Here is a 26,731-nt window from a genome sequence, read left to right on the forward strand (position 1 = left end):
TCGCGCCTGCGCAATGGGCCGACTGTCACGTGGTGAGCTCCCCCCCACTTTCACCGTTTGCCTTCCTGGCTAGGAGGCTGTAGCGCTCGGGCTGTGGAGCGTGGCGGTGCGCGAGTTCTAGTACCGGCAAGTCGAAGCGCGGTGCAAAAGAGGGCGGCTAGCTAAGCTCGACGTTAACGAGAGCTTGGGCCATTTTGTTTTTGTAGTTGCAGGAGCCCTGGACCGTTTAGCCGCCCTGGCTGCAATTTGAATGCATTTTTTAAAATGTAAAGCAAATTACTTTTCTTCAGTGAGGTTTTCAAATGTGTCGGGTTCTTAATGCTTCCAGCGACCCAAAAGTGTACTGTGCAATCAAAACGATATTTCTTTTTCTACATGGGGAGCGGGAGGGTTTAAACTGCTCCAAAATTAACTGCTCAAACGGCTTTTATGCAGCGCAAATGATATTTCAGAGAGCATGCTTCTTAATGCGCAGATGGCAATGATATAACTTGGAAACGTTCAGTTGCAGGTTCAATGTATTTAACTGCAAGTTCATATTTTTGGGCTGCTCCCTGGAGATGGAGAACTCGGCCAAACTTCTGGAAGCTGCCAGAAGCAGAAGGGGAAATGCTGTTGCTACCTGCCATGACATCACTTTGTATCGATGGGGGAATCCCTGGAAATAAAAACGCGAAAAAAATATTTTCTGTCTTTTCATCCTGCCCCAACTGATTTATATGACGTGGCTAGTTGCTTGGTTATTTCCCTGTTATAAGAGAACATTCTTTACTGTTGCCTTTTCTCTACAAGGTCATAGAGCAAGCGGCTTCTTGAACTCTTCCAATGGACAAGAGAAAATATTTGTATTATATGTTACCGTATTTCTACATTCCAAGCTAGTAAATCTGATTCATCCAGAATAAATGGAACAGGTATAGCAGGTGTCAAAGTGGGTTACAGGTAGTCCTTGACTACCCTGTCCATTATGGTCATAAATCCTGGTGGTCATTAAGCAAGGCAGCGACATAATTCACACTAGTAATTAGCAGAGTGGCTGGGACAATAGGTCTTCCAAGCCCAGAAACTTGCATATAGAATCCAAGAAGATACCGGGAGCTTCTTTGTTGCTTCTAACCAGGGCCAAAATGTCATCTGTTGGCTCTGGAATGTGGCTGTGGTGAAAACATTTTTGCTTCTTATATTATTGGGGTTCCAAAGGGTAAATAATATTCCTTTTCTCCCATTGTGTGTCCCAACACTGAGGTGAGATAAACAGGTTTCAGCAAGCAGCAACCCCTGACTTTCTGGATTCATAAGTTAAATAAAGCTAGTAGCGAATTTGGTGTAAATTAGATTGGGAAATTTTAAAAAATCCTGAAAAAAGGGCAGTGGAAAGCTACTTCCATACTCTCACCAAGAAAACTACGCAATTCTCAATTACCAGGAGATCAGTTCAATTTAAGGGTGTCTTCATTTTAACAGAGGGGTAAATGTTCCCAGCATAACATAATAGCAAAAGTAGTGAAAATTATTCCTTTACCAATTGCTCTAACAAATTTGCTTTCTTACAGGAAGAAGTTCAGCACGAGAACATTACGTCTAGGAGATGACCAGGCTCGGCCCAAGGGAGAGGTCAAAAGCATCATCAGTCTTGAGTTCCTTCACACCACAAGAGATCTAAGTCTAGGCCAATGGTAGCGAACCTATGGCACGGGTGCCAGAGGTGGCACTCAGCGCCCTCTCTGTGGGCACGCGCGCCATGCCCCGGAGATGGCAACTGTCCCTCTTCAACCAGCCGTCCGCTAACTCGCTGAGGTCCCATGTGGCCGGATGCATCCCTGTACGGCTGGTTTCCCTCCCCCGTTCCATCCCTCCTGGTCTCGTATGCTCTCCTTTTCCTGGGCACGACCCACTGCATCGTCTCTTCAGCTGTCAGCCGTCCATCTAGCTCAGAGGCAGCTTCTCTGAACTGCTGGCAGTGCGCTGCGGAACCCCAGAGTGCACTGATCGAGGGGCCGGCAGGCTGTGGCTGCTGACAGACACTGTCAGCCTCCATGCGCTCGCTGGCCTCTGTGGGGGGGGCGATGGTGTTAGGCAGCAGCTGCCCTGGCCCCTGCCTCGCCTTGCCCTGCAACAATGGCACCCCCGCCCTGCCTCACCTCACCCTGCAAGACAAGCTTCCTGCCCACCGCCCCACCTGCCAGAGATCCCCTGGCTCTCCCCCAACCCTTCCCGGCCCCCATATGTGTCCCTCCCCACGAGCAACATCGAGGTGACCACACCTACCTTGGCCGAACCCACCCAATCTGCCATGACCACCACAGTCACGCCCACCCAGTGGGCCACGCTTACCTGGCACCCGGTGATAAATAAGTGGGTTTTGGATTGCAGTTTGGGCACTCAGTCTCTAAAAGGTTCGCCATCACTGGTCTAGGCCATCTTTTTTTATTATTATTAAATATTTTATTGGGTTTTATAAGGATCAGAAAGGGATGGGATCAATAGGGTATAGGAAAGGGTAAACGCAAGGGAATTGGGGGTCATCAATGCAGAGTCAAGTGTGTGAGATTATTGTGAAGGGAAACCACAATATGTCAAATGTCTGGGTTGGGTTCATAGATCAGTCTAAAAATAAAATGAATGACTTCTCAAATTTTGTCAGAGAGTGATTCTCTCAAATTGATCAAAGAGAGAGAGAGAGATGCTAAAGACAACTCATACAACAGTAGGCAGATAATTATTACACCTTCCAAATCACCAGAAGTTGCTTTGTATCATATCAAAATATTGATCTGTCTAATCCAGTATTTTGTACCTTGAGTAGCAGTGGAGCTTCATAAATAGACCTTTTTTACCGAAGCTTTTCAGACCTTTCATATGCAAAATATACTATCTTCTCTTTAATTGTGGCCTTTTCCTCAGACGAAGAAAATGTCCAATGAGTATTTTCTTGTTACCTTGTTTGTCTTCACATCCTTCTGCAGAGAGAAAGCATTCTTTTCACCACCAACTCAAGAACACCTGATATGTCTTAATATAAAACAACAGAAAGTCACAAACTGATCAGTATTACTCTCAAATACCAGCCACATATTAATGGGTGGCATAGAAATTTAATAAATAATGACCAACTAGATAATTACTTAATTAAAGAATCTTAATAAGTGGTTTCTCTGCTCATCAGTATGATATTCAGCTTTTTTTGAAAGAGATCATATCTCTCTTATACTGGGAGTAGGTTACACGGAACCCGTGGCCCTTCTTCAGAATATTTAGAGATTGTATCGCTAAAATTTGGTGGTCAATTTTCAGGTGGTAGATATATAATCAAATGAAGACTTAACTTGCCTAGAAAATAAATACTATCCCTCCAAAAGGGCCCAACTTCTCACTGTCTGGCCATTGTGAGCCTTAGCCACTTTTTATTCTCCCCTCAACCTGTCAAACCCCAAGAACCAAGAACAACAAAAAGTAATGAATTCTTTCTGAGTCATTTCCTTTATTGTTCTTCACCTATAAATAGAATCTTGCAAGGCCAAAGCAATTATTTGCATAAAAATAGATATAATCTGGGAACTACTGTGTTTCCCCGAAAATAATACCGGATCTTATTTTATTTTTTTTGGCCTCCAAAAGAGGCACCAGGTCTTATTTTTGGGGGGGTGTCTTTTTTACTCACCTCCTGCACCAACAGCCCTGCCCAACTGGTCCACTTCTTCTGCAGCTGAAGGAGCAGCTTCATTCTGGCCTGCATTTTGCAGTCAGGCTTTTCCGGAAGATCTCTACAGCCAAGTACCGAGCTATGGATTCAATTCATAGCTCGGTTCTCTGCTACAGTGGCATTTCCAGAAATGCAGGCCTGGCTGAGAAATGCAGGCCTGGCTGCAGAAGATGCCTCAGAAGAAGTGGGCCGGCAAGGAGCAGACTGGCTGCAAGGTAAGTGGGTGCTGGGCGCATGGGGCAGATCCACCCCCCACCCCCACCCTAGCTTGATTTTTAAGTGTGTGCCTCACTCCAAAACTAGGGCTTATTTTGGGGGGTAGGGCTTATATTAGCTACACACCCCAAAATCAGACTAGGGCTTATTTTTGGGGTAGGCCTTACTTTCAGGGAAAGAATAGTAGGAAGGAGCCATTTTAACCCTCTTCATGCTGACCAAGTTTCCAAGCTGCACAGCCTCTTTGTCCTCTGGAATGCAACTTCTTCCTCCTTTGAATCCAGACTACGTTCCACCACCCTATCTTAAAATGTGGGAGTGCTCCTAGATTGATTTATTTGATAAACATACACAGGTGTTTTGTATACAATACAGGTAGTCCTCAACTTACAAGACAATTGAGCCTAATATTTCTGTTGCTAAGTGAGATAGTTGAGTTTTGCCCCATTTTACGACCTTTCTTACCACAGTTGTTAAAGGAATCGTTACACCTGTTAAGTTAGTAACATGGTTATTAAGTGAATCTGGCATCCCCATTGACTTTGCTTATCAGAAGGTCGCAAAAATGGATTACATGACCTCAGGACACTGCAACCCTCATAAATATGAACCAGTTGCCAAATATCCGAATTTTGATCATGTGAGCATGGGGATGCTGCCACAGCTATAAGTGTGCAAAACAATACGTAAATCACTTTTTTCATTGCTGTTGTAACTTCAAATGGTCATTAAATGAATGGTTGTAAGTTGAGAACTACCTGTAATTCTAAATGGTTCACAACAAAACTAATAAAGCAATCATGTCGTCCATATAAGGGGCATCATAACACCTCTATCGAGGTGCCACAACATCAGTTCTATATTCTGGCTGCTCCCCATCCTATCCCAGTACCTGAGGGAAAAGCCCAATCTTCACAACTTTTTGGAAGTAGGAGGATAGGACCCTTCTGTATCTCAGGTGAGAACTCTTCCAAAAGACTGGAACAATCACAAAGAAAGTGCACCTCTACAGTATCATCAGATGACTATGTTTAAGGGAAGGAATCTGGAGCACACTCACCTATACAATCTGGTGAGGTAGGCCCATGCCATGAGGGCCAGTCAGCCAGTCAGTCTTGGCAACAACGGTGGCCTGTGCCATTCAGGGTTTTGTTGCCAATGTGGTGGTGAAAACCTGCTTCACCCAAAGTGATCAAATCACTCTGAAGATACGTTGATTTTATTAGGCATGCAGGCACACTGGATTCCTGACAAAGCATTGTCATCCTGTTGGGCAGCCCTGATCAAAGGCTGAACTGTAGCATACTTATTTATGCCTTACAACATTGTAAATGGAAAAGGAAAAGACCGACGGAGCGTAAAATTACAGCATAATGTTGGAATGTTTTTGATAAAATTATTTGGGTGAGCCACTTATTATTTATCCCTTCCTACGTAGGTCAGAATGCCACCTCTATTATATCTGATACATGGCCACTGAATATAAACAATTTGGTTTACTGGGTCATGGATTCCAGACTGATTCTTCCCTGAATTGCCATTCAGGATTAATTCAGCTGTTGTACATGTTTTATTACAAGGGCATTTTAAGCAGTTCACATGTTTGTGTCTTGGGGCGAAGAATCCCATAAGTTTAGAAATGAATACATCTGTGGGGTTAGTGAAGCTTGCACAATAGCAATGTAATGTGGGTAAAACATAGGTTGCTCAGAACTGCATGAACCGCCACATTTTGGACGAGTTGTAGCTTCTAACTGGTCTTCAAGGATAGCCCCATGTAGGGCTCTTTGCAGTTGGGAAGTGACTTCCTATAGTCATTAAATGCCCAGGTAGCCGCAAGTGCCTTTCATGAGGTTTGTTTTTTGTCTCCGCTGCTGTCCTAATTGTATAGGAAGTCCTCAACTTACAAAAGTTTATTTAATGACCATTCAAAGTTACAACAGCACTGAAAAAAGCGACTTATGGCTGTTTTCCAAATGACCATTGCAGCAGTCCCATGGTCATGTGATCAATACTCAGATTATTGACAATTGATTCATACCTATGACCGTTGCTGTGTCCCAAAGTCACCTTTTACGACCTGACAAGCAAAGTCAATGGGAAAGCCAGATTCACTTAACAACCATGCTACTAACTTAACAACCATTCTACTAACTTAACAACTGCAGTGATTCACTTAACAACTGGGGCAAGAAAGGGGCATAACTCACTTAACAAATGTCTTAGCAACAAAAATTTTGGGTCAGTTGTGGTCGAAAGTCGAAGATTACTTGCATTTAAAACAGTATAGGCTATAAATATCTACTGCCTTGTCACCTCTTGCTGGAAATTCTGTTGTGTGCTATAGAAAGAGCTGTTTTTAAAAATACTCTAAAACAGAGCAGTGGTATTGTTATCCCAGGCTAGTTGTCAGTTCAAAGATTTTACAAGCCTTTTTGCACGAGTCATTAAATGGCAATCCTAAAATAAATCCCTTGTTTGCTATAGGGCCTTTTTGCCAGAAACTGGAAAATGCATCATAAATCATGGTCACTTGACTGCAGGACACTGCAAATGGCTGTAAACGTTGGTCGGTTGTCGAATGCCCAATAGGTCATGTGACAGGGGTGGACATCAGAACTTTGAAACTGGGACTTCCGGTTTTTGCATCTGCAGCATATGGCTGTGCAAGAGCAGACCTCCACTCCCCACGGCTACTTTCTTCCTGCTTGAGGGACCCTAGATGGGTCTAAAGTTGCCCCGGAGAGGTGACCGTGAAGGAGGGGCGCCCCGTCAATCACAGAGCAACGGCAATCACTTTGTTTGATCCGGGGAAAGCCCTCCGAACCCACCAGGAGAAAGGCTAGCATGAGATCAGCGTCTAGCCCAAGCTGCTTGCAGCTGAAGTCCCAGAGCACAAACATAAACATTGGTGAACAGCATGCTTGGAATTGGTGAGAGTACTGATCTTCTTTCTTCTATCTACTATTTAAATCCTTGAAAAGACCCCCAAAGCAAGAAAACCTCCAGAAGTGAAGACAGGGGACTATATCCCCTTTCTCTTACAGACGGAAGCGGCAATTTAACATGAACAATAGAAAGAGATATATTAAAATTTGATTTAAATTATTTCAATCTGGACAAATCTAGGAACTAAACAACTGTCAAGATTATACCTTAAAAAATTTCTGATGGAATTATAAAAATATATAACAAAAATAACTTTTTGATGGAAAGAAAAATTGAAAAAGAAATAACTGCTGACATCTAGTGGAGAATCAGAGAATAGAACACTAATAATGACTCAGAAATTGGCAGAATGCCTAGAAACAAAGAAAAAGTTGTTTCTCTGAATTGCAAATAACCTTGAAGACAGCTGGGAACAAAGGAAGATTAAAAAGTGTTTGAAAGAAAAAAAAACCACCTGGATTGTTGCTTAAACTTAAGAACTGTTTATGAAAAAAAAAACTTTGGCTTTTTGCCTAATCCTTTAGAGGAGAATTTGCTGGAAGGATTTAAAGTGGCTTAATATACTGAATCTGTAATTTTGACTGATAAATTGACTTTTGAATTAAAACATTGATGAAAGATTATTTGAAGGGGGGAGACAACATGGATATGACACACGTATCAAAAAATGACAGGATGCCACATTCAATATTTTCTCCTGAAGAACTTAGCCTGGAAAATCAAGGGCCTCCAGAAGTAATACTTCAAGGCAAGATAAATACTTTCCCAGAGGAAATATATGTAATGTTAGGACAAATACAAATGACAATAAATTCAATCCACGATGAAATTCGAAACAACTTTGAAGATTTAAATAAGCATATTTCCAATCTAAATCTACAATTTAAAAATACCCAGGAAATAACAACAAAGGAACAAACAAATCAGACAGCAGATTACAAACTAGAAGAGTATGATCAAATTGATGAAACAACAAAGAAAAAGAATTACAATTTGACACCAACAGGAAAAAATCAAAAGGTTCTGATACAATAAGAAAAATGGAATTATTAGGAGAACTATTAAAGTTTGGGGGACAGAAAGAATTTATCTTACTTACTTCATCTTTTGTATTCCCAACATTTGTAAAAATACAGGAACTGTTGGGTAAGCGGATTACATCAATTTGGGAAATTACTTGGCAAAAGAAGATCAGAGACAGATACAAGAGATTTGACTCTCCCTACCAGATGGACTATTATGTGAATAAACATTTGTTTGAATATGGCTAAAAGAACAGAGAATTTCGAACATAAACTGGCCTTATAACAAGAAGGATAATGCGATTTAAGTAATACAGTATGTTTTATAATATATTAAATATTAAAATAGTAGGTTGATGTAACTTTTATTAATATATAAGTAAAATATAAACTGATTAAAAAGGATGTTATATCTAGATACTATAAGACAGATAAAAAGTTTAGTTTTTATATAATGCATGACATAAAATATTGGGATGATGTATCTAAATGGAAAAATTTAGACAGTGAGATGACTATTATGAAGAAATTATGACTGATAAAAATTGAATTGAATATAAGGGAACCTAAGCGAACAAAAATTATAAATGTATGCTGAACTAATGAGATGATGGTTGTGAGAATAATATAAGCTGAAAAAAATGTTATATAGAGAGATGATTATTATTTGTATAAATATAAAAAGTGCCTATACCTAATTATTTATATATTGAAAATATTAAGAATTATATTTTGGCTAAGGTTGAAGAAGGAAAATAAAATGGGAGAAGGGAAGATCAAGGAAATGTATTATTAAGTAATATATTCATTATGGAATTATCAAATTTAATTATTATCAATTGTTAATTAATTATTACTGTCCTTTTTTCGTTGTTAAAATGTAAACCAAGACAACATGCTGTACACCAGGCACTGGAAATTGTTGTAGTTAAAAACCAATAAAATATCTATATATAAAAAAAACAACTTTGGAACTGGGTCATAACTAGGGGAATCGTAACTGGTCATAAGTCAAGGATTACCTGTATGTGGCATGGGTGTGGCTAAAGCCACAGACAGACTAAGAAACATTAAACTTCAGTTGACCAGAGTCATGATGGGCAGAAAATCCTATCTATCGGCCTATCTAGCAAAGATCAAGGCATATGGAAATGTAAAAGAAATAAATGAAAAGAGCATGAATTAATAAATTAAATGAAAAGAAGGAATATTGACATGAAGCATACCTGGGCAATTAAGAAAAAGACTTGATATTGTGGACTATAGTGGATAAATACATACATGGAAAGGCTAAACCAAGGTTTGTCAACCTTGGCAGTTTTAAGATGGGTGGGCTTCCAGGCTGGCTGGAGAATTCTGGGAATTGAAGTCCACCCATCTTAAAGCCGCTAAGGTTGAGAACCACTGGACTAAACTATATAGTATAATAATAGAATCATAAGGTAGAAGAGACCTTGGAGGTATAACTGCTGCACTGTTGGCTGAAAACCTGAATGATTTGCAGCAAAAGTTATATGATACAAGGAAGATAAATCAGAAAAGAACAATGTAGTATACTCCTCAGAGGAAAATGAAGTGAACGATTGTGAATTATACATACATGGCAATTTGTGTACTTTTAGAAAAAAAGTGAAAACAGCTGTATCTACCTAGGAAATGCGTATGTTGGGATAACAAAGTTGAATGCCCTTGAAATGGGGTTCTTAAGAAGTGTGTTTGATAAAGCAAGGACAGATAGGGTCAAAAATGAACGAGGGCTGACAGAATGTAGATTGAAAATTAAAGTGACCAAGCCCTGTGAAGAAAGTACATTGAAATAGTTATTTAAAGGGGATGCAAAACAAATGTATGAAGAAAGAGCAAATAGGTGAAGAGGAAGGGATCCATTGAGAGAGTCATGGTTGAATGGAGTTAATGAATTCCCCAGCCAGAAAGAGATGAGTTTAAAGAATAAAAAATAATGTATGTGGCAATGTATAGATGTGATAAACACAGACCTTTTGTGAATTTAAGAATGCATACAGTGGTATAGAGAACCTGGTTTGTTCAAATCAGTATTTCCCAATCTTACTAACTTTCTAATATATGGACTTCAACTCCCAGAATTCTCAGCAATCTCCATGCTGGCTTGGGATTTTCTAGATAATTAATGTCCCATGTGAGGATGTTGTCAATATTCAAAAACTTGGTAAGCTGTATCTTTTTTACTTATGCCATAATTCTATTGGCCTTCTATGTCTTACTTTTCTTCTGTACTTTATATAACCTTCCTTAAAGTGATGCCATCTAACAGTCACCTACATTTTTTCAGCTCAGAGGTATTCTTACCTTGGTCATTACTATTCCTCATTTCATTCTGTTGCTATACTATACAGCAATGTTTCCCAAACTTGACAATTTTAAGGCATGTGGACTTCAACTCCCAGAATTCCACAGCCAGCATTGGAATTCTGGGAGTTGAAGTCCACATGCCTTAAAATTGTCAAGTTTGGGAAACACTGCTATACAGTATTTTTTAAACCTGAGAATGTATTTTATTTTATTTATTATTTTTACAATATATTTATTGCCCAAGTCTTTGTAGAGATTCCAGGAGGCTTACAGATATTTAAATATATCTATAATTTAATATATAATTTTAGGTGCAATCTTAGACACTAAATTCCATAATTTAAAGCAAAATATTTTTTGTTGTCTCAACTTTCATTTGTTCCAGCTGTTGGCATTACTGTATCATTCTGATGATTTACATAAATCCGATTAGGACAAATCACTGAGTTGCTATTAATTGTTTTGTGAAACTATTTCCTTATACTTTGCATTTGGTCAAGTCTGGTACTACTTTAAGAAGAAATAGGTATCCCACTTGTTGCTTGAAATATTATAAATAATAATATAAAGTTATAAAAGGGCCAGTTTGGTGCAGTGGCTAAACACTGGGATAGAAACTGGGAGATCATGAGTTCTAGTCCTGTCTTAGGCAGAAATGCAGCTGGGTGTCTCATTCTCTCAGCCCTGGGATGGAGGGCCAATGGCAAACTACTTCTGAAACACCTTGCTAAGAAAATCTTGCCAAGAAAACTACAGGGACTTCTCCAAGCAGCCACCAGGAGTCAAGAATGAGTCAAAGGTGCAGACATGCAAAATAATAAAAGTCTATCTGTGCGACTTCAGCAGCAGAACAGTCTTGCAATAGAGCCAAAGATGGAAAACAGGAAACTGCGGTGTTTTAAAATCCTCTAAATTGGATTTGAATATTTGAAATATTTATATTTTTAATCTGATTATGATTCCTTTACTGAACGTTACTCTCTTAATTTTATATTTTTGTATGTGATAAAGAACTGGCTTTGAATATAGCGCTAAGCGATTATTTTTCATAAATCTGTTAGTTTACAAGACCACAATCAACTGACCTGCTAAGAAACTCTTGATCAGTCCCACAAAGATATGCAAGCGAAAAACTTCTCCTGAATATGCATTTAGAGTAAAAAAAAATATAATAAATCTTGGACGTCTAATTTAATTCGCCAGTCTCACGACAGAAGGAAAAAAAATGCGCTAAAAAGAAAAGTCTATGACGGGTAGGCAACCTTGGCTCTTTATGACTCTGTGGACTTCAACTCCCAGAATTCCTTAGACAGCATGGCTGGCTCAGGAATTCTGGGAGTTGAAGTCCACGAATCATAAAAGAGCCAAGATTGCCTTCCCCTGGTCTATGGAATCAGAAAGCTCCGTTAGCAATATATATATATATATAATCTAATTTTTCTATCTCTGTCGTCACGCAAGAATGGAACGAGCCGCTCAGTGGAGTCTCGCGAGATCCGTCGGAGCCTATGTGACTTCCGACTGAGCGGAAGTGGGGCCTCTTTTCCGTGGCTGACCTGGAGCGAGCGGCCGCGCCGGTGCCATGAAGGTAGGAGCGGAGCCTTGCTTTTTGTCGTTTGGCTTCTCTCGGGGCTCATAAATAATCATGTTGACGGACAGAAGCCAGCTGACGGGGGAAGACGGAACCCAACCCGGTCGAGGGAACGTCGCCATCGACGGGGATTGATACGGATTGGCGAAGGCGGGTGGGCGAAGGCGAGAAGCAATGGTGTTTTAGCTTCCTTTGCAGGCGCTCTGTGCAAGGAGTTAGCCCCAACTCCGCTCTTCTCCTTTGTGCTCTTTCCGCTGGGATCTAATACACTTTCCCTTTCCTTCCCCCGTTTTGTGCAATTATTTTTAGCTCAATATTTCATTCCCTGCCACCGGCTGCCAGAAACTCATCGAGGTGGACGATGAGCGTAAGCTGCGCACGTTCTACGAGAAGCGGATGACTGCAGAGGTCCCGGCTGATGCTCTTGGTGAAGAGTGGAAGGTAAGGCGTAAGGTCTCTCTTTTTTTGTGGTTTTATTTTGGACTTTGCATTGCTACCTTTCACGGGGTTTCCCCTGACGAGTGGCACCGACTGAGGGAGCCCCTGATGTACACACTGGAAGTTTTTAAGAAGAGACTGGACAGCCATTTGTCTGAAACGGTATAGGGTTTCCTGCCTGAGCAGGGGGTTGGACTAGATGACCTCCAGGGTCCCTTCCAACATTATTATTGTTATTATGTATTATTGAATGGGTCGCAAGCATTGACATAATTGCAGACAGAGAGCTCCTTATGCTTGATCCTGAGTTGACATGTTTAGAGATGATAGGTAAATAGAGTTCCAAAAAATAGGATCAGAGAGATGTGATAGGACATCTGACTTCATGAATGAGAGGAAGTGTGTGGCTTTGGTGAGGTGGTTGAAATGGCTTTCAGAAATTAGATGGCTTGATCTGTCAACTAACTATTGTCAGTCCAGCACTAGTGGGTCTGAGCTATGTAGCCTTTTGTGAAACAAAAAGTATATTCAAAGCTAAGGTTCCAGCTTGCTGAGTAGACATTTTAGATGGGCAAAAGCTTTTAAGACGACAATAGTTACAGAAATTTTTCCCAAAAGGTTCTTTGTCGTTGCTATGGGAAAATGTTGGATAGAACACATTTAATAGTCTTGAAAAGGGCCTTCAAGCTTTGAGGCACCAGAATCCTCCTCAGTTATAAGATAAATCCCACTTACAGAAAAGAATCCTGCAAATAGCTTAGATTTTTTTGGGGGGGATGCCCCCTTTGTGCGGCTTATCTGATTTAGGATCTTCAAGCTGAAAAGACTAATTCTCACAGTAGTTAAAAGTGGGGCTATATTATTGTACGTCTGCATTTGAAGCGAATGATAAAATGCTGTTGTGATTTATAAAGCGCTTCCGAAAAGTTTAAATTGCTCCTTTTTGTAGGGATACGTTGTCCGCATTAGTGGTGGCAATGACAAACAAGGTTTCCCCATGAAGCAAGGTGTCCTCACTCATGGCCGTGTCCGTCTGCTACTTAGCAAGGGCCACTCCTGTTACCGTCCTAGGAGAACTGGAGAACGAAAACGCAAATCTGTTCGAGGATGCATTGTTGATGCCAACTTAAGCGTCTTGAACTTGGTCATTATAAAGAAAGGTGACTCGTTTGTCTATTTTTCATTTGAAGAGGGCAACACATATTAGCAAGAATTTGTCTCGGAGGAGTAGAAAATATTCCTGAGCTTTCACTTTGGACAAGTGGAAGTGAACCTTCCTAGGCCATCCCCTGGGCATATAGTGGGGCATTACTTAAAGGAATATGACTTTTGACAAGTTAATAATAATAAAAGATTCTTAGGTTCCCTCTTATCTTTTTAAAAATAATGCTTGTTTTATAAAGGATAGCATTCAGAAACCAGAGACAGTTTGTGGTGAGGGATGATTTTTTGCATAAGTTTGCTAATAGTATAATGGTACCTGTTGTCTGACAACTTTTCCAGGTGAGAAAGATATTCCTGGATTGACTGATCATACTGTGCCCCGTCGCCTTGGTCCCAAGAGAGCTAGCAGAATCCGAAAGCTGTTTAATCTCTCCAAAGAAGATGACGTCCGTCAGTATGTTGTGAGGAGACCATTGAGCAAAGAAGGTAAAATAGAAATAATACTTTAGCTGTTTTGTTCAGAGGGAATTATATACTTCAAGTAATGCTTTTCTGTTGGTCCGTTCAAATTTCTACAGAAGTCGAAGGGTTTGAGGGAAGAAATATGATAGCTAAGTGAAAGTGTCAATTACTTAGTTTTCTTTTACCTTAAACTACTTAAACTTTGATATAGCTTGGTATCAAATATCCTAGCTGATGTGCACATGTTTAGGTATATATCTAAATTTATAGTCCGTTGCAATGCATTTTTCAAAGGTGGGATGTGGTAGCTTTTTAAAGTGGCAAAACATCTAATTTGTAGAAGTTACTATACATATACAAGATTTCTTACCTACTGTACTGCAGAAAGTTGTAACAAGAAAAATTGTAACATCATCTGATTAAATCAGGACAGTAACTTAAGAGATTTTTTTTTCTGGATAATGACTACACTAACACTAAAACTAATATGTTTGAATAAAGCTTAACATTCACTGGATTATTCTTTTATGACTGACAAATCATTCTGCATGGTACATTAAATCCATGAACAAACAGCCTTATAGGTTAGTGATTTCTGCATTTGATCCCGTGGTCTTTATCTGCACACGAATGCTTGAGATCAATTTTGATTATAAATGTGATTGTTCCTGCTTATCTTTCAAACTAGATTTAGTAGAGATAGTCGTCAGCTCATGACCACAATTGAGCACAAAATTTCTGTTGCTAAGTGAGACATTTGTTAAGTGAATTTTGCCCCATTTTACAACCTTTGTTGCCACACTTGTTAAGTGAGTCACAGCAGTTAAGTTAGAAACATAGTTGTTGCTAAGTGAAACTGGCTTCCCCATTGATTTTGCTAGTCAGAAGGCCGCAAAAGGAGATCACATGACCCCGGGACACTGCAACCGTCATAAATATGGGTCAGTTGCTAAGCGGCTGAATTTTGATCACATAATCATGGGGATGCTGCAACGGTCATAAGTGTGAAAAATGGTCATAAGTCACTTTGTTCGGTGCCGTAACTTTGAATGGTCACAAAGTACCTGTTGCAAGTGGACTACCTATATAAGGTGATCCTCCATAATATTTTTTTGAAGAGGAATCGGATTGAATTTTGTGCCCACCAGAGTTTGCCAGGACAGGTCACGCGCTGCCTTGTACACCTTGAATATCCCTTTCGCCTATTTCACATATTCTGTGGATTATGTGAAATTACGCCTTTATATCTCCTTGTAGATGGGAAGACATATCCTTAACGATCAACCCGGCTTATCCTGAGTAATTATTTTACTTGGGTATTATTGTTTTAAGTATAGACCAGCGGTTCTCAACCTATGGGTCGCGACCCCATTTGGGGTCGATCGACCATTTTTCGGGGGTCGCCAAAGAAGGCGATCTGCCATTTTCTCCCCTCAGGGGGCGCCGCCGCGCATGGGGGCACCGCAGCGCATGGGCGCCATGCATGGGGGTGCCACCGCACATGGGCGCCGCGCATGCGCAGAACGTTTGTGTGACGGGGGTCGCCGTCACACAAACGTTGAGAACCACTGGTATAGACCATCAGCCTCCGATTTCAAATAGCTCTTCAGTTGTTGACATGCCTGTCTTGCCAATCTTAGGTAAGAAGCCAAGGACCAAGGCACCCAAGATCCAACGTTTGGTGACCCCCCGAGTCCTGCAGCATAAGCGCAGACGTATTGCTCTAAAGAAACAACGAACTCAGAAGAATAAGGAAGAAGCTGCCGAGTATGCCAAGCTTCTGGCTAAGAGGATGAAGGTCTGTTTCCTATATGCTTGGGGAGAGGAATTATTAGGGGTGTGTGTGTGGGGAGGGTCATGTTCCTCTTCACGTGATCCTTGAACATGAAGCCATGTATTGGATACACCTCGTTGCAAAACGTTGATGAGCTTGAAGGTTAAAAGTGGAGGAAATTGTTGGCTCACAGGCCCAAACACCCACACACGTTTAATAGGTGTAATAGCATGTATATGAATATTTATTATTACATGAAGTGATTACCATGGGGGGGGCCTTCAGTGAAGTACTGGCATATTGAAATACGTCCCAACACATGGAGCAAATAAGTTAGGTCTTTGTTCTAACCCATCCCTACCTATTTTAATCCACAGGTAATTGAGGTTTTAAGCCATGCGATTGGCGCATTAGGAAAAAGATCAGTTTCTTAACCCTATTTACAACGTTGGCTTCACTTGTCTGATACGAAGACTGAGCGCATGAGGGTGAACAACATACGATGCTAGGAATATAAACAGAGTTTTACTATACAGAATCAAGTCTAAAAATGGCATACGTTGCTTTAGGGCAGTGTTTCTCAACCTTGACAATTTTAAGGCATGTGGACTTCAACTCCCAGAATTCCACAGCCAGCAATGCTGGCTGTAGAATTCTGGGAGTTGAAGTCCACATGCCTTAAAATTGTCAAGGCTGAGAAACACTGCTTTAGGGAAATATTTGACCTTGAATATTGGAGCACAAGGGGATTGTAAGTATTTCATGTATACTAGTAGAATTTATGGACAGGAAGATGAGCCTGGGGATATGTGGTTTCTTAAGGCTGTTGGGTGAACGTAGCTGACATTTCTGGCCACGGCCTTAAATGTTATTACAATATGCTTACATATTTGGAAATTGACAGCTACAGATAGACTTCAGATAAGAGTTTCTGCTATGGTAATAGAGAAGAAAGTACTTATGACTTCACACAATGACTTTACAGCATTTAAAAAGCTGAGATGCAGTTTTAGACTAGTAGGTAATATTCTTGGTCTCTTTTTCAGGAGGCAAAAGAGAAGCGGCAAGAACAAATAGCTAAGAGGCGTAGACTGTCTTCTCTGAGAGCCTCTACATCTAAATCTGAATCAAGCCAGAAGTAAGCAATGAACTGTGCTCCTAAAAAGGGTAAAATAAAATTTTTATGATCTGAACAAACTGGTTCTATGTTATCCTTTTCGTTAATTTCCTGTCAGTTGAAATTGCCACTTCAATGAATGAATGTCTACAGTGGATTTCTGCTTGATGCAGATGTTTCATTTTTTATATCATTCAGGGCTGTGATGGTTTTGGCTTCTCCTTGCTCAGCAAATGGCCTCTTATTTATGTCGTTCTTATAGCAATAGAAATTAGATTTATATACCACGTCATAGTGCTTCACAGCGCTCTCTTGAGCAGTTTACAGTGTCATACTGATCTCGGAAGGCTGAGTCAATCTTGAGCTGGTTAAGATTGAACTCCTGGCTATGGGCAGAGTCAGCCTACAATACTGCATTCTAACCACTGTGCCACCATGGCGTATGTACGAAACATATAGTTAATTTTATACATTTAATTTTAGCTTTAAGCCTCTGCTAAACAGTTCCTCCTCCACACACAAAAAGCAGACGTGAGAAGGTATGGTATCTGTATACTTTTATTTTTTTAACAATAATATTAACAAGTGGTTTCTAAATCACTGAGGGTATCTATACAAAAGTAATTTTAAAAAATTGCCACCCTTTTATCTACAGGAAATTAGATATTTGTTAGATCAAAGCAAGCATACAGCTGACATTGTATTTGTACAACAGAATTATAATTATTGCATTGGTAATAGAAAACTCTCACATGTCAGTCTTGTCTTTCCATATTGCAAATGCATAATTAAGCGACCCTAAAGAAATTGCAAACTGTGCATTTCTTTGTTTTTAAATTATCTCATTTTCATATTTCAATTATCTACAATGCAAGATAATTTCCAGTTTCTCTAACAGTGCATGGAAGAATAAAAACAAATGTATCAGTTAATGGTGACTTTAAAGGTGACTTTTACAAGTTTTTCTTAAAATATTAAAAGCTTGGGATGTTCACTGTTTCATTTCTAAATTACTAGAAGCTGTAAAAAAGTTTTCTAACATTGCTTCTACGTAAAAACGATCAATGGTCAAGAATAACAGATGCACATTTATCTTAATATGTGTCTTTTCTAAGGCTATGGTTATCTAATGCATATTTTAAAAACAGCTCTTTTTAAATTATAAACTTTTAATTTGAAGCCAGATATAGTGTTTTAGATTAAGTAGATTAGTTATGAGCATAAACCTGTCCTAAATGTTTTTACAGCAAACCTACTTTATAAAATACAATTGAAAATGGGAAATGGCTTCATTGCTCTATTAATTTATTTTTTTTACAAAACTACTCGATAAGAGGTTTTGATTTATCTAACACAATGGATTTTTCAGTCTGATATTCGGTAATGACATCAATAGAAGTAAGATGCGTGCAAGTTTATATTTCCATACTTTTTCCCTCTTACAATTAAATAGCTCTGAATTACATAAATTTTTACATGGCATTTGACAACAGATACCCTCCACATAATCTCATTTAATTCAAAACTTGTTTTAGAGCATAAATACGTACGGTTGCCCTGAGGGATATTTTTCTATTCTCTCCAAAACATTGATTTATTTCCAAATATGTATAAAAATTAGCTGTACAAATATAATTGGCATTATTTTATAACTTTGAATACTCACTTTTTATTGTTTTATTAAGGTTTTCAAAAGTATTCACCAGCCATTGAAATGTTAATCTTTGAATCAGTAAATAACAAATAAGTCTCATGGATTTCACTAAAATATTACCTACATCAAAGCATATTATGAGATCCCAGAATTTGCATAACCACTAACTCTTCCTATGGCTTCTAATACACATGCATTGAAAGCAAAATGGGCTATTCCTCTATAGATAGTAAGAGAGGTGTGTGTCTGTACTTGATTTCAACAGCAAATTTGGAAATTGCTTGTGACTTGAATCTACCTGTTGAAAAACATTGAAACACTAAATATTGTTTTGACCTATACATATTTATATTAAAATAAGATCAAAGGTGATATATTCAAAAGGCACACAAGAGCTTTGGTATGAAACCTATGTAGTATTAAATCCACTGTTGTGGATCTAATTAACAATCATTCTAAGTTATAGTTTGCTAACTAGAGTTTATTGGGCAGTGCATGATTGTTGAACGCTTGTCAGAAATTGAACAAGATTCTTGGTAGCAAGCCCATTCTTTAGGGATGATGGAAAATTTCATTCAAGAATGGGACCCCCCTCATGGAATTATATGTTCACTATCCTGAGAGGGGAGACCCCCCCCCCTTAACCTGTTGGGATGGTCAGCATGCTGGAAATTTGGGAGCTTGAGAACTGTCATGAAATGACTTGGGGAAGATCTACAGTTAAACGCCACACAGCAAAAGGACAGCCCTGCTTCTCCCCTGCCTTATCTTTACTTTTTTTCTGTGTGTGTGTGTGTGTGGGAAATACTTTAAAAAAAATCTAGGCTGCCTATATTTGCTTTCTAAAGATATTCTAGAATTTTTGCAGAATTGAGAGCATTTGTTTTTGTTTGTTTGTTTTTGCTAATACACGGAATTATTATTTTTTTTTTGCTAGCTTGAAGGTGGCATATTCCTTTACGCTAGTATCACATTTATTTTTTTAAAAAATAAAAATAATGGATTTGTGGATACAGGTGGGCCCCCAAATGCCAAAGCAACATTTGTACCGGATCAACTGTCAAAATGTCTTACTGTGTACAAAACTAATAGCAGAGCATAAGACCAATTTTGAATTTTGACTTGTTATACTATTATAGAGGGATCAAAAGAGGGATCATTTGTTAAACATGCAACGTTTCAGGGTAGCCTACATGGCTCCTGATGACAAGTAAACTATAAACTAATAGTTTATAAATGAAACAAGGAAACGGTCACGGAGAAATAGCTTTCATTTAAAAAAAAAAAAATTGAGATTTTTGTCCTTATGTTAAGATATAATTGCTATAATGTAAATATGACTAGATAGAATTGTGTTTCATAAGAGGTTTATTAACATATCACGTGTAGATGAAAAACCCATTGTACTTGCAAATGGACAGAAGTGATTCAAAAATTAAAACTGCTAAATTGTACAGAAAGTGTTAACGCCCTAATCCCCCAGTATTTCCTTGAAAGGGTGAGACCAGAAAGCAATACAATGGAAACTGTTTTAGACAGTAGCTTTTAAAAACATGGAAATTCCTTTAAAAAGAAATTTCCAAGAATTTTGAAATGTGGCTTAGAGTGAATAATTTTTTAAAAATGCTATTGCACCAGATTGCTCAAACAAGTGCAAAATCTTGTGTTCTGCGTAATGTGATCATTTCACTTTGATAAGCAGTAGCTTATCTCCGGCAGTATTACTAAAGAATGAATAGTTATATAGGCAAAAGGCAGCCTTGAAAAGTCATGATCAAGAATGCATTTTGTATCTTAATCAGTTTTTAAAATTCATAATTGTTTCTTTAAAAAAATTATTGAACATTGCCCAAATCTTTATTGCAACACTGCTTTAAATGAATATGTGATGTTGGAGATAAACCCGAGGATTGTCAAGAAAAGTGAGGTGTGAATATAATAAGCAGGGAAATAAAACATTTTAAAAATTAGTATTTTCAATTTCAGTAAATTCATCTTCAAATGTATGAGTATAAATAAATTTAACATAGAAGTATTTAACTCAGCCAGTGCAAAAAAGATACATATCCCACAGGTTAGAAAAAATAAGCAGGGATGGAACATTAGTGCGCTGAAATTTTAAGCTCTGTCCCATATATATGTACATATGTTTGTGGGTCTGTGTATATAGATGTACACAAGACCCCACACATGCAATTTTCTATGAATGCTAAAAATGTGGATATTTCATGCTCCTTTATGTACCTTGTTCATGTATACTCTCGGTTTTCCTTTATAAAAAGTCTTTGAGCCACTCCGGGTAGATACCCATCATTGCTTCAGAAAAACATATGTACAGTTTTAAAAAGTTACTATGAAAAGAAGAAACAATAAACTTTGCTTTACACAGCCAGGATCTGGGTTATAATTTTTCTGTGAATTGGGACAGTGATGGCTTTTAACAGGCCCTCTTGCTAAAGCTGAAGCCTATTCTTTTAAACCAAGGAAAATAATTGTATTTCATAATGAAAATGTACACAAAATATGTACATACAAATATAGTAGAATTTCCTCCATATATAAATCTGCTTTTGAGCTAGAAGGCTAACTTGAGTTAGAAGGAACACTGCAACTCTTCATAAGAAAGAAAGCAAATTAATGTCCCTTTGTTGTCATTTTTCACTTCTAGATAGAAGGAGAAGGGGAGGATTAAATAGAGCATGGTTGAAAGTTAACTGTCAATTTGATTATTTTGTATTAGCGTATTTAATTCATGAGCTGGTATAAATATCAAGTGTAACCATGTTACTGACTTAAGTGGATTGCACACAGCAATTGTTTTAACTAGAATTTGGGAGCTCAAAGCCAAATTTATACATTCCCAGTCATCTCTCCTTTTTCTCGGTAAATCTTCCATGGTGGAATCTATATGAGAGGTGCCCCAAAGCATTTTCTGCACCACTCTACATTGTCACTGGGTGGAGAATCAATCTTTTGCATTTTTTTCAGTACTTCTACTGGAAGACTTTTATATGCAGTTCTGTATTCGTTGTCAAAGGCCTCTGCAAACAGGAAGACAATTTAAGAGTCAGGAAGCACAGAAATTATACTGCATTAATTGATTTGTCATCCTTTTATTCCCCCGCAATTCAAAATCCAAACATATTTTATGAGATAAGATACATTTCTTCACTCTTGGTTTGCTTGGTGGTGAAGGAGGTAGTATGGGAGATCAAGGTTTAAGTCTAGTCTCTTCGGAAACTCACTGGGTGATTTCAGGGCAGGCAAACGTACAGACCAATCTACTTTGTTGGGAAAAATGAACAACTTTGAACTCTTCGGGGCAGGGATCGCCAACCTTTTTGGATTGGTGGGAGAGGGAGGGGCAGGCACCATACGCACACATGTGCAAACAGGTTGCCAGCATGCGCACCATGCAAACGGGGCTGCAAGAAAGTGTGCAAGGCTCTCAGCAATGGCAGCGCCTGTGTGAGGCTTGTACCTGCACCACCAGGCTCGTGGCAATGCTACCACCAGCGGGGAGGATTGTGTTGTCGTCTGCAGCAATGCTGCCCTGGCGTGAGGTTTGCGCCACTGCCCCATGTGAGGATTGTGCGCGGCTTGCAAGTGATGCCGGTGCCTGGAAGATGTGAGGGTCTGGATGGGGGTGAACAGGCTTAGACTCAACCCTGACAAGACCGAGTGGCTCTGGGTCTTGCCTCCCAAAGGCCAACTGGATGGTCCATCTTTAGTCCTGGGGGGGCAAATTTACCTCCCTCAGTGCAGGCACGCAACTTGGGTGTCCTCCTGGACTCACAGCTAAATCTGGAACAACATCTATCGGCTGTGGCCAGGGGGACCTTTGCACAGGTTCGCCTAGTGCACCAGTTGCGGCCTTATTTGGACCGGGAGGCTTTACTCACAGTCACTCATGCCCTTGTCACCTCAAGACTGGATTACTGTAACGCGCTCTACATGGGGCTACCCTTGAAGAGCGTTCGGAGGCTGCAGTTGGTTCAGAACGCAGCCGCGAGAGCGATTGTGGGCGCGCCAAGGTACACCCACGTGTCACCTATCCTCCGCGAGCTGCACTGGCTTCCTGTGGGTCTCCGGACGCAATTCAAGGTGTTGGTTATCACCTTTAAAGCCCTTCATGGCATAGGGCCAGGTTACTTACAGGACCGCATTCTGCCGCACAGCTCCCAGAGACCGGTGAGGTCCCATAGATTGGGCCTCCTTCAGGTCCCGTCGGCCAGACAATGTCGGCCGGCGGGCCCTCGGGGAAGGGCCTTTTCTGTGGTGGCTCCGACCTGGTGGAATCAACTTCCCCCCGAGGTTCGAACTACTCCCACCCTGCCGGCCTTTAAGAAGGCTGTTAAAACCCTCCTGTTCCGGCAGGCCTGGGGCTGATGTCCCCGGGGGGCCGGGATATGATCGGACTCGCGGTATGACTGCTTTATTTTATTGTTTTATCATTGTTTTAACTTTGTACGCCGCCTTGAGTCCTTTGGGATTGGGCGGCATATAAACACTGAAAATAAATAAATAAATGCCACCCCAATGCAAGGATTGTGCCGCCCCCCCATACGAGGATCACGCCGCAGCATACCTGCTGCTCCCACGCAACTTTTATGGCAATGCCACCACCTGCATGTGGCCCGCCGCCGCCCACCTGCCGCTTGCAGTGCTGCCACCCCCCACAGAAGGTTGGGGGCAACACCGCCGACCGCATGATACTAGCGGTGCTGCCACCGCCTGCACAACACTCGTGTCAATGGTGGAATGAGGGAGGGTGAGCACGCGCACACCTGCGTGCACTGCCCAGCTACTCACACAGCCCTGCGGCCAAGAGGCCAGGGCCCATAGATTGGGGACCTCTGCTTTTGAGAACATGGCTATAAATCAAATAAAATGAAAGTTACAATGTTTCCCCCCCCAAACCCCCCCCACCACCCAACCCCAGCCAGTTTTGTTTGTAACACTACATTTTTATTAAATATTATTGGTTTGATTTTTTTTTAAAGGAAGAGTATAAACTGACAGCTAGTACCCCCCTATTTTCTAAGAGAATGAGTAAATTTTTTGGAAAACTGAAGATTTAGCCCATGCATCATTGAAACATACTAAAGATTTCCTATCAAACGGATGAGTCATGGTATAATAGATGAACTTTCTTACCAATATCAATATTCTCTCTTCCAAGGGACACCAGGGACAGGAAAAGGATTTCTCTGTAAAAACTCCTATAAAAGATGCATAGACATGTAGACAAGTTCAACCCCTTCTTACAAGGCTAACCTATAGGAAGGAATTTAAGTTAATTTTCATGTGAATTTCATTAATCAAATAGACTAGTTTTTTTTCAGTAAGAATATTCACATCAATGTGAACCTAATTTTAGAGTTAACATGCAAAAATCCTCTGAGCTCTGTGACAGTATCCAAATATTAGTGTTAAGTATCAGTTTGAACTGTTCTTATTTACTGGCAGAATTCTTTAATGTCTATAATTGATTCCTTTGTTTCCAGCTGTAGATTTAAAGCATAAACTTTACGGTCACTACCCACTAATACTTACATATTCCAAGAGGATAGGACCAAGGAAAAAAAGAATTTAAAATTAATCCCCCACAAAATAAGATTTTCAAGTAATAAAATTGACCTTTCTCATGACTGCTTCATGCACAAAACATATATTATTTTTCTCTGTCCTTCCAATGGATACAAATGAGGGGAAAAAAACAGGACTGAAATGGAATATATAGAAAACAGGGAGCAAAAACAGATGTATAGATGACACAAGAGAAAAGGTATTGTAAGGATGTTCCAAAAAGGGTTAAAACAAGAGGCCAACAGGCCATTCCCAGCATAAGTAACTGTTCCAGGCATCTTGATTATGGATGCTACAGTTAAATGCACGTCCACTAATTGTACTTCTTTGCAATAGCTTTTCAAAAAGCTGTTCTTGCCTTTTCAGGTGTTATACACCACCTTCACCTATTATAGATTATTTGGGGGAAAGACCTACTTCAAATAAATGCTATTTGCACAGGCTCATTTGCTGTCTCTGGTCATCTTTACCCCATACCAAGGAAAGCATATGGCATATTACCTAATGGGGGGGGGAAGGACCCCAATGGACACCTGAATACTAAACCTATTCCTAGGGATGCATGGAACCTTTCAAAGAGTTAGCACTCATTTCCAAGTTGTGATCCCCTTTACCTTTGCCGTTTCTCATCCCGCTTAACTCTCTGCACAAGGAGATTAATAGGTTTAACGACATCGTTGTGCTGAATGCTCAGTTTGATATTTTCGACTAAAGTGCTTGTTGCTTGTTGCTCTTCAGAATTGACTGAGGGCTTCTTTTCTGCAGAATCTAGAAGAAGGGGAAAATAAAGCGGTTTTTTTTTTTTAAAAAAAAGTCGTGCAACCTAAGAAAACGTTACACAACAAAGACATGAAAAAAAAAAGATAAAGACAGAAGTGGCAGAAATGAGAGATCTGAGATGAAGGACAGAAGAAAAAATGGGCGAGGAGGAAAGGGAAAAACCAGAAGCAGCTTTGGTAACTGGAAGAGTAAAGATGATTTGACATGTAGTACTCGATACCCAGAACTAGATAGATTATGTATGATCATAGTCAAAGACCTATGCAGCATTTTAAAGCTTTGCACAATATTTGATGAATGTTGCATTCTGCTAGAAGTCAAATCCATGAGGGTGATGTACATTCATTTTTACAACAGAGCAAAGTAAGGATTTGCTTTCTAGGTGCTGCAGCAGCAACATCAGCACAGATTTTTATCAAAACATGCACATGGTCAAAAAATTTTCAATTCAAAGTACTATACAATAAAATCAAAGACACCTATAATTTAGTCTTAAGTTTTACCAAATAATGGTAACAGTAAGAAAATCTTATTTATACGGAAAAACTTTCTGTGGAGAACTAAGTTCGTATGGCATCAAATCCTGTTGCATTTATTGAAGTGGGAGCTGTTATGACTACTGGCTAAATTTTGATCAGGACATTTATGATTCTTTCCCTGATATTTCATCTCAATTCTGAAAAAAATGTACCTTTTTTTTTCTTTGAAAAGTTAAATGTTGAGCTATACAGTGTGGCCATCATATTTGGAAAAGTCTAACATTGCAGAACTGAAAATGTTCTCTGCTCATAAAAAAAAGCTTTGTCCATCTAATAATTTATGAGTGTTTTCTTAAGACATAAAATTAAACCTAGACATTTTGAATAAAATATCTCTGAGGGAGATGGACAACTAAGAAAATAGATGATAGATAGGTAGGTAGGTAGGTAGTTTTGGTCATTTGGAAAAATTGGCCTCAGATATGCATAAGTAAATTATTATTTCAGAATTTCTAACAACAGCAAAGATTTTTGTTTGGATAAAAATTTCACAAACATTTTACTCACTGAGATTTCTCCAAGATACATATAGTGGGTCCCCAGGTTCTTGGTGAAGATTGATGTTGTCCCATAGTAGCTGTATGTACACTAGCTTGCTGTCTTGAGACAAGTTGGTCAGAGGAAGCTAGAATGGAGGAAGCATACTTTCTTATCACTTTACTACAGACTGAGAATCCTACCAATGTTTAGCAGTACCAAAAACACAATGCTAATTTCATTATTCTTCTACAAAAAGGAAACAGATGTCTCAAACAGCTTGTATCGTCCAATTTAAATCAAGCCAAATTCAGGAACAGGAAAAGATTTGTATCAATCTACTGCAAATGAAGGACTCCTTATAAAGCAGGTGGAGAAAGAGCATTTCCTTAGACATACTTTCATAGAGAACAATGTCATAGAATAAGAAGCCACAACCTATATAATTGTACTATTAACCTTAAAGGTTAAATAACTAGTTAAAGCTGCTTTGATGCATTTTGCTTTTGCTTTGTTCTTATTTTATCTTACTTAGTTTTATAAGTAACTGAGGCAGCAAAAATTTATTTATTAGGTTTTTATGTTGGTTTTATTACTTTATAAGCAACTTTATAAGCAACCATATCTAATGCTCCTTATTTCTATTTTTCCCACAACAGTCCTGTGAAGCAAGTTAAGCTGAGAGACAGTGACTGGCCCAAAGTTACACAGCTTTCGTGTCTGAAGTGAAAGGAGAACTCTGTCTCCTGATTGCCTCAATCACTAAAACGAATTGGCACCCCAGTGAGAGCGTGGTTAATCCATATCTTCTAAACTTATCCTTAAGCAAATCTTGAAAGGACTAAGGTGTTATCTCAATATTACTGTTCTCTCTCATTTTGATTTAAGTTTAAGAATCCCAGTCCAGAGTTAACTCATTTTCAGT

General features: G+C 39.4%; 2 protein-coding genes across 6 annotated transcripts in view; one reads left to right on the top strand and one right to left on the bottom strand.

Annotated features, from left to right (window-relative positions):
* The first annotated feature begins 11,649 nt into the window (after positions 1–11,649).
* On the top strand, positions 11,650–26,589 carry RPS6 (ribosomal protein S6). Of its 3 annotated transcripts, none has more exons than XM_039319421.1 (7): positions 11,650–11,809; positions 12,122–12,253; positions 13,200–13,410; positions 13,754–13,900; positions 15,517–15,674; positions 16,697–16,817; positions 26,466–26,589. In XM_039319421.1, exons 1-6 carry the CDS (start codon positions 11,804–11,806, stop codon positions 16,790–16,792), a joined length of 750 nt encoding a protein of 249 aa, XP_039175355.1. In that variant the 5' UTR covers positions 11,650–11,803; the 3' UTR covers positions 16,793–16,817; positions 26,466–26,589. The 3 variants fall into 3 exon arrangements, with proteins under 3 accessions (XP_039175355.1, XP_039175353.1, XP_039175354.1); XM_039319419.1 differs by having other exon boundaries at positions 16,697–16,788; XM_039319420.1 differs by lacking the exon at positions 26,466–26,589 and having other exon boundaries at positions 16,697–16,843.
* The window catches only part of DENND4C (DENN domain containing 4C), a 78,376-nt gene continuing 68,952 nt past the window's right edge, over positions 17,308–26,731 (bottom strand). For 2 of the 3 annotated variants that reach the window (XM_039319416.1, XM_039319415.1), the window contains 4 exons: positions 25,837–25,954; positions 24,625–24,778; positions 23,579–23,643; positions 17,308–21,462 (listed from right to left, as the gene is read on the bottom strand). In XM_039319416.1, coding sequence (XP_039175350.1) covers positions 21,326–21,462; positions 23,579–23,643; positions 24,625–24,778; positions 25,837–25,954 — 474 coding nt within the window. In that variant the 3' untranslated portion in view covers positions 17,308–21,325. Of the gene's footprint in view, positions 21,463–23,578; positions 23,699–24,624; positions 24,779–25,836; positions 25,955–26,731 lie in introns of those variants that run through there. The other variant, XM_039319418.1, reaches the window with a different exon arrangement.

Source organism: Crotalus tigris, unplaced genomic scaffold (genome assembly GCF_016545835.1).
Source record: "Crotalus tigris isolate CLP2741 ecotype Arizona unplaced genomic scaffold, ASM1654583v1 scf7180000023589.2044511, whole genome shotgun sequence".
NCBI lineage: Eukaryota > Metazoa > Chordata > Lepidosauria > Squamata > Viperidae > Crotalus > Crotalus tigris.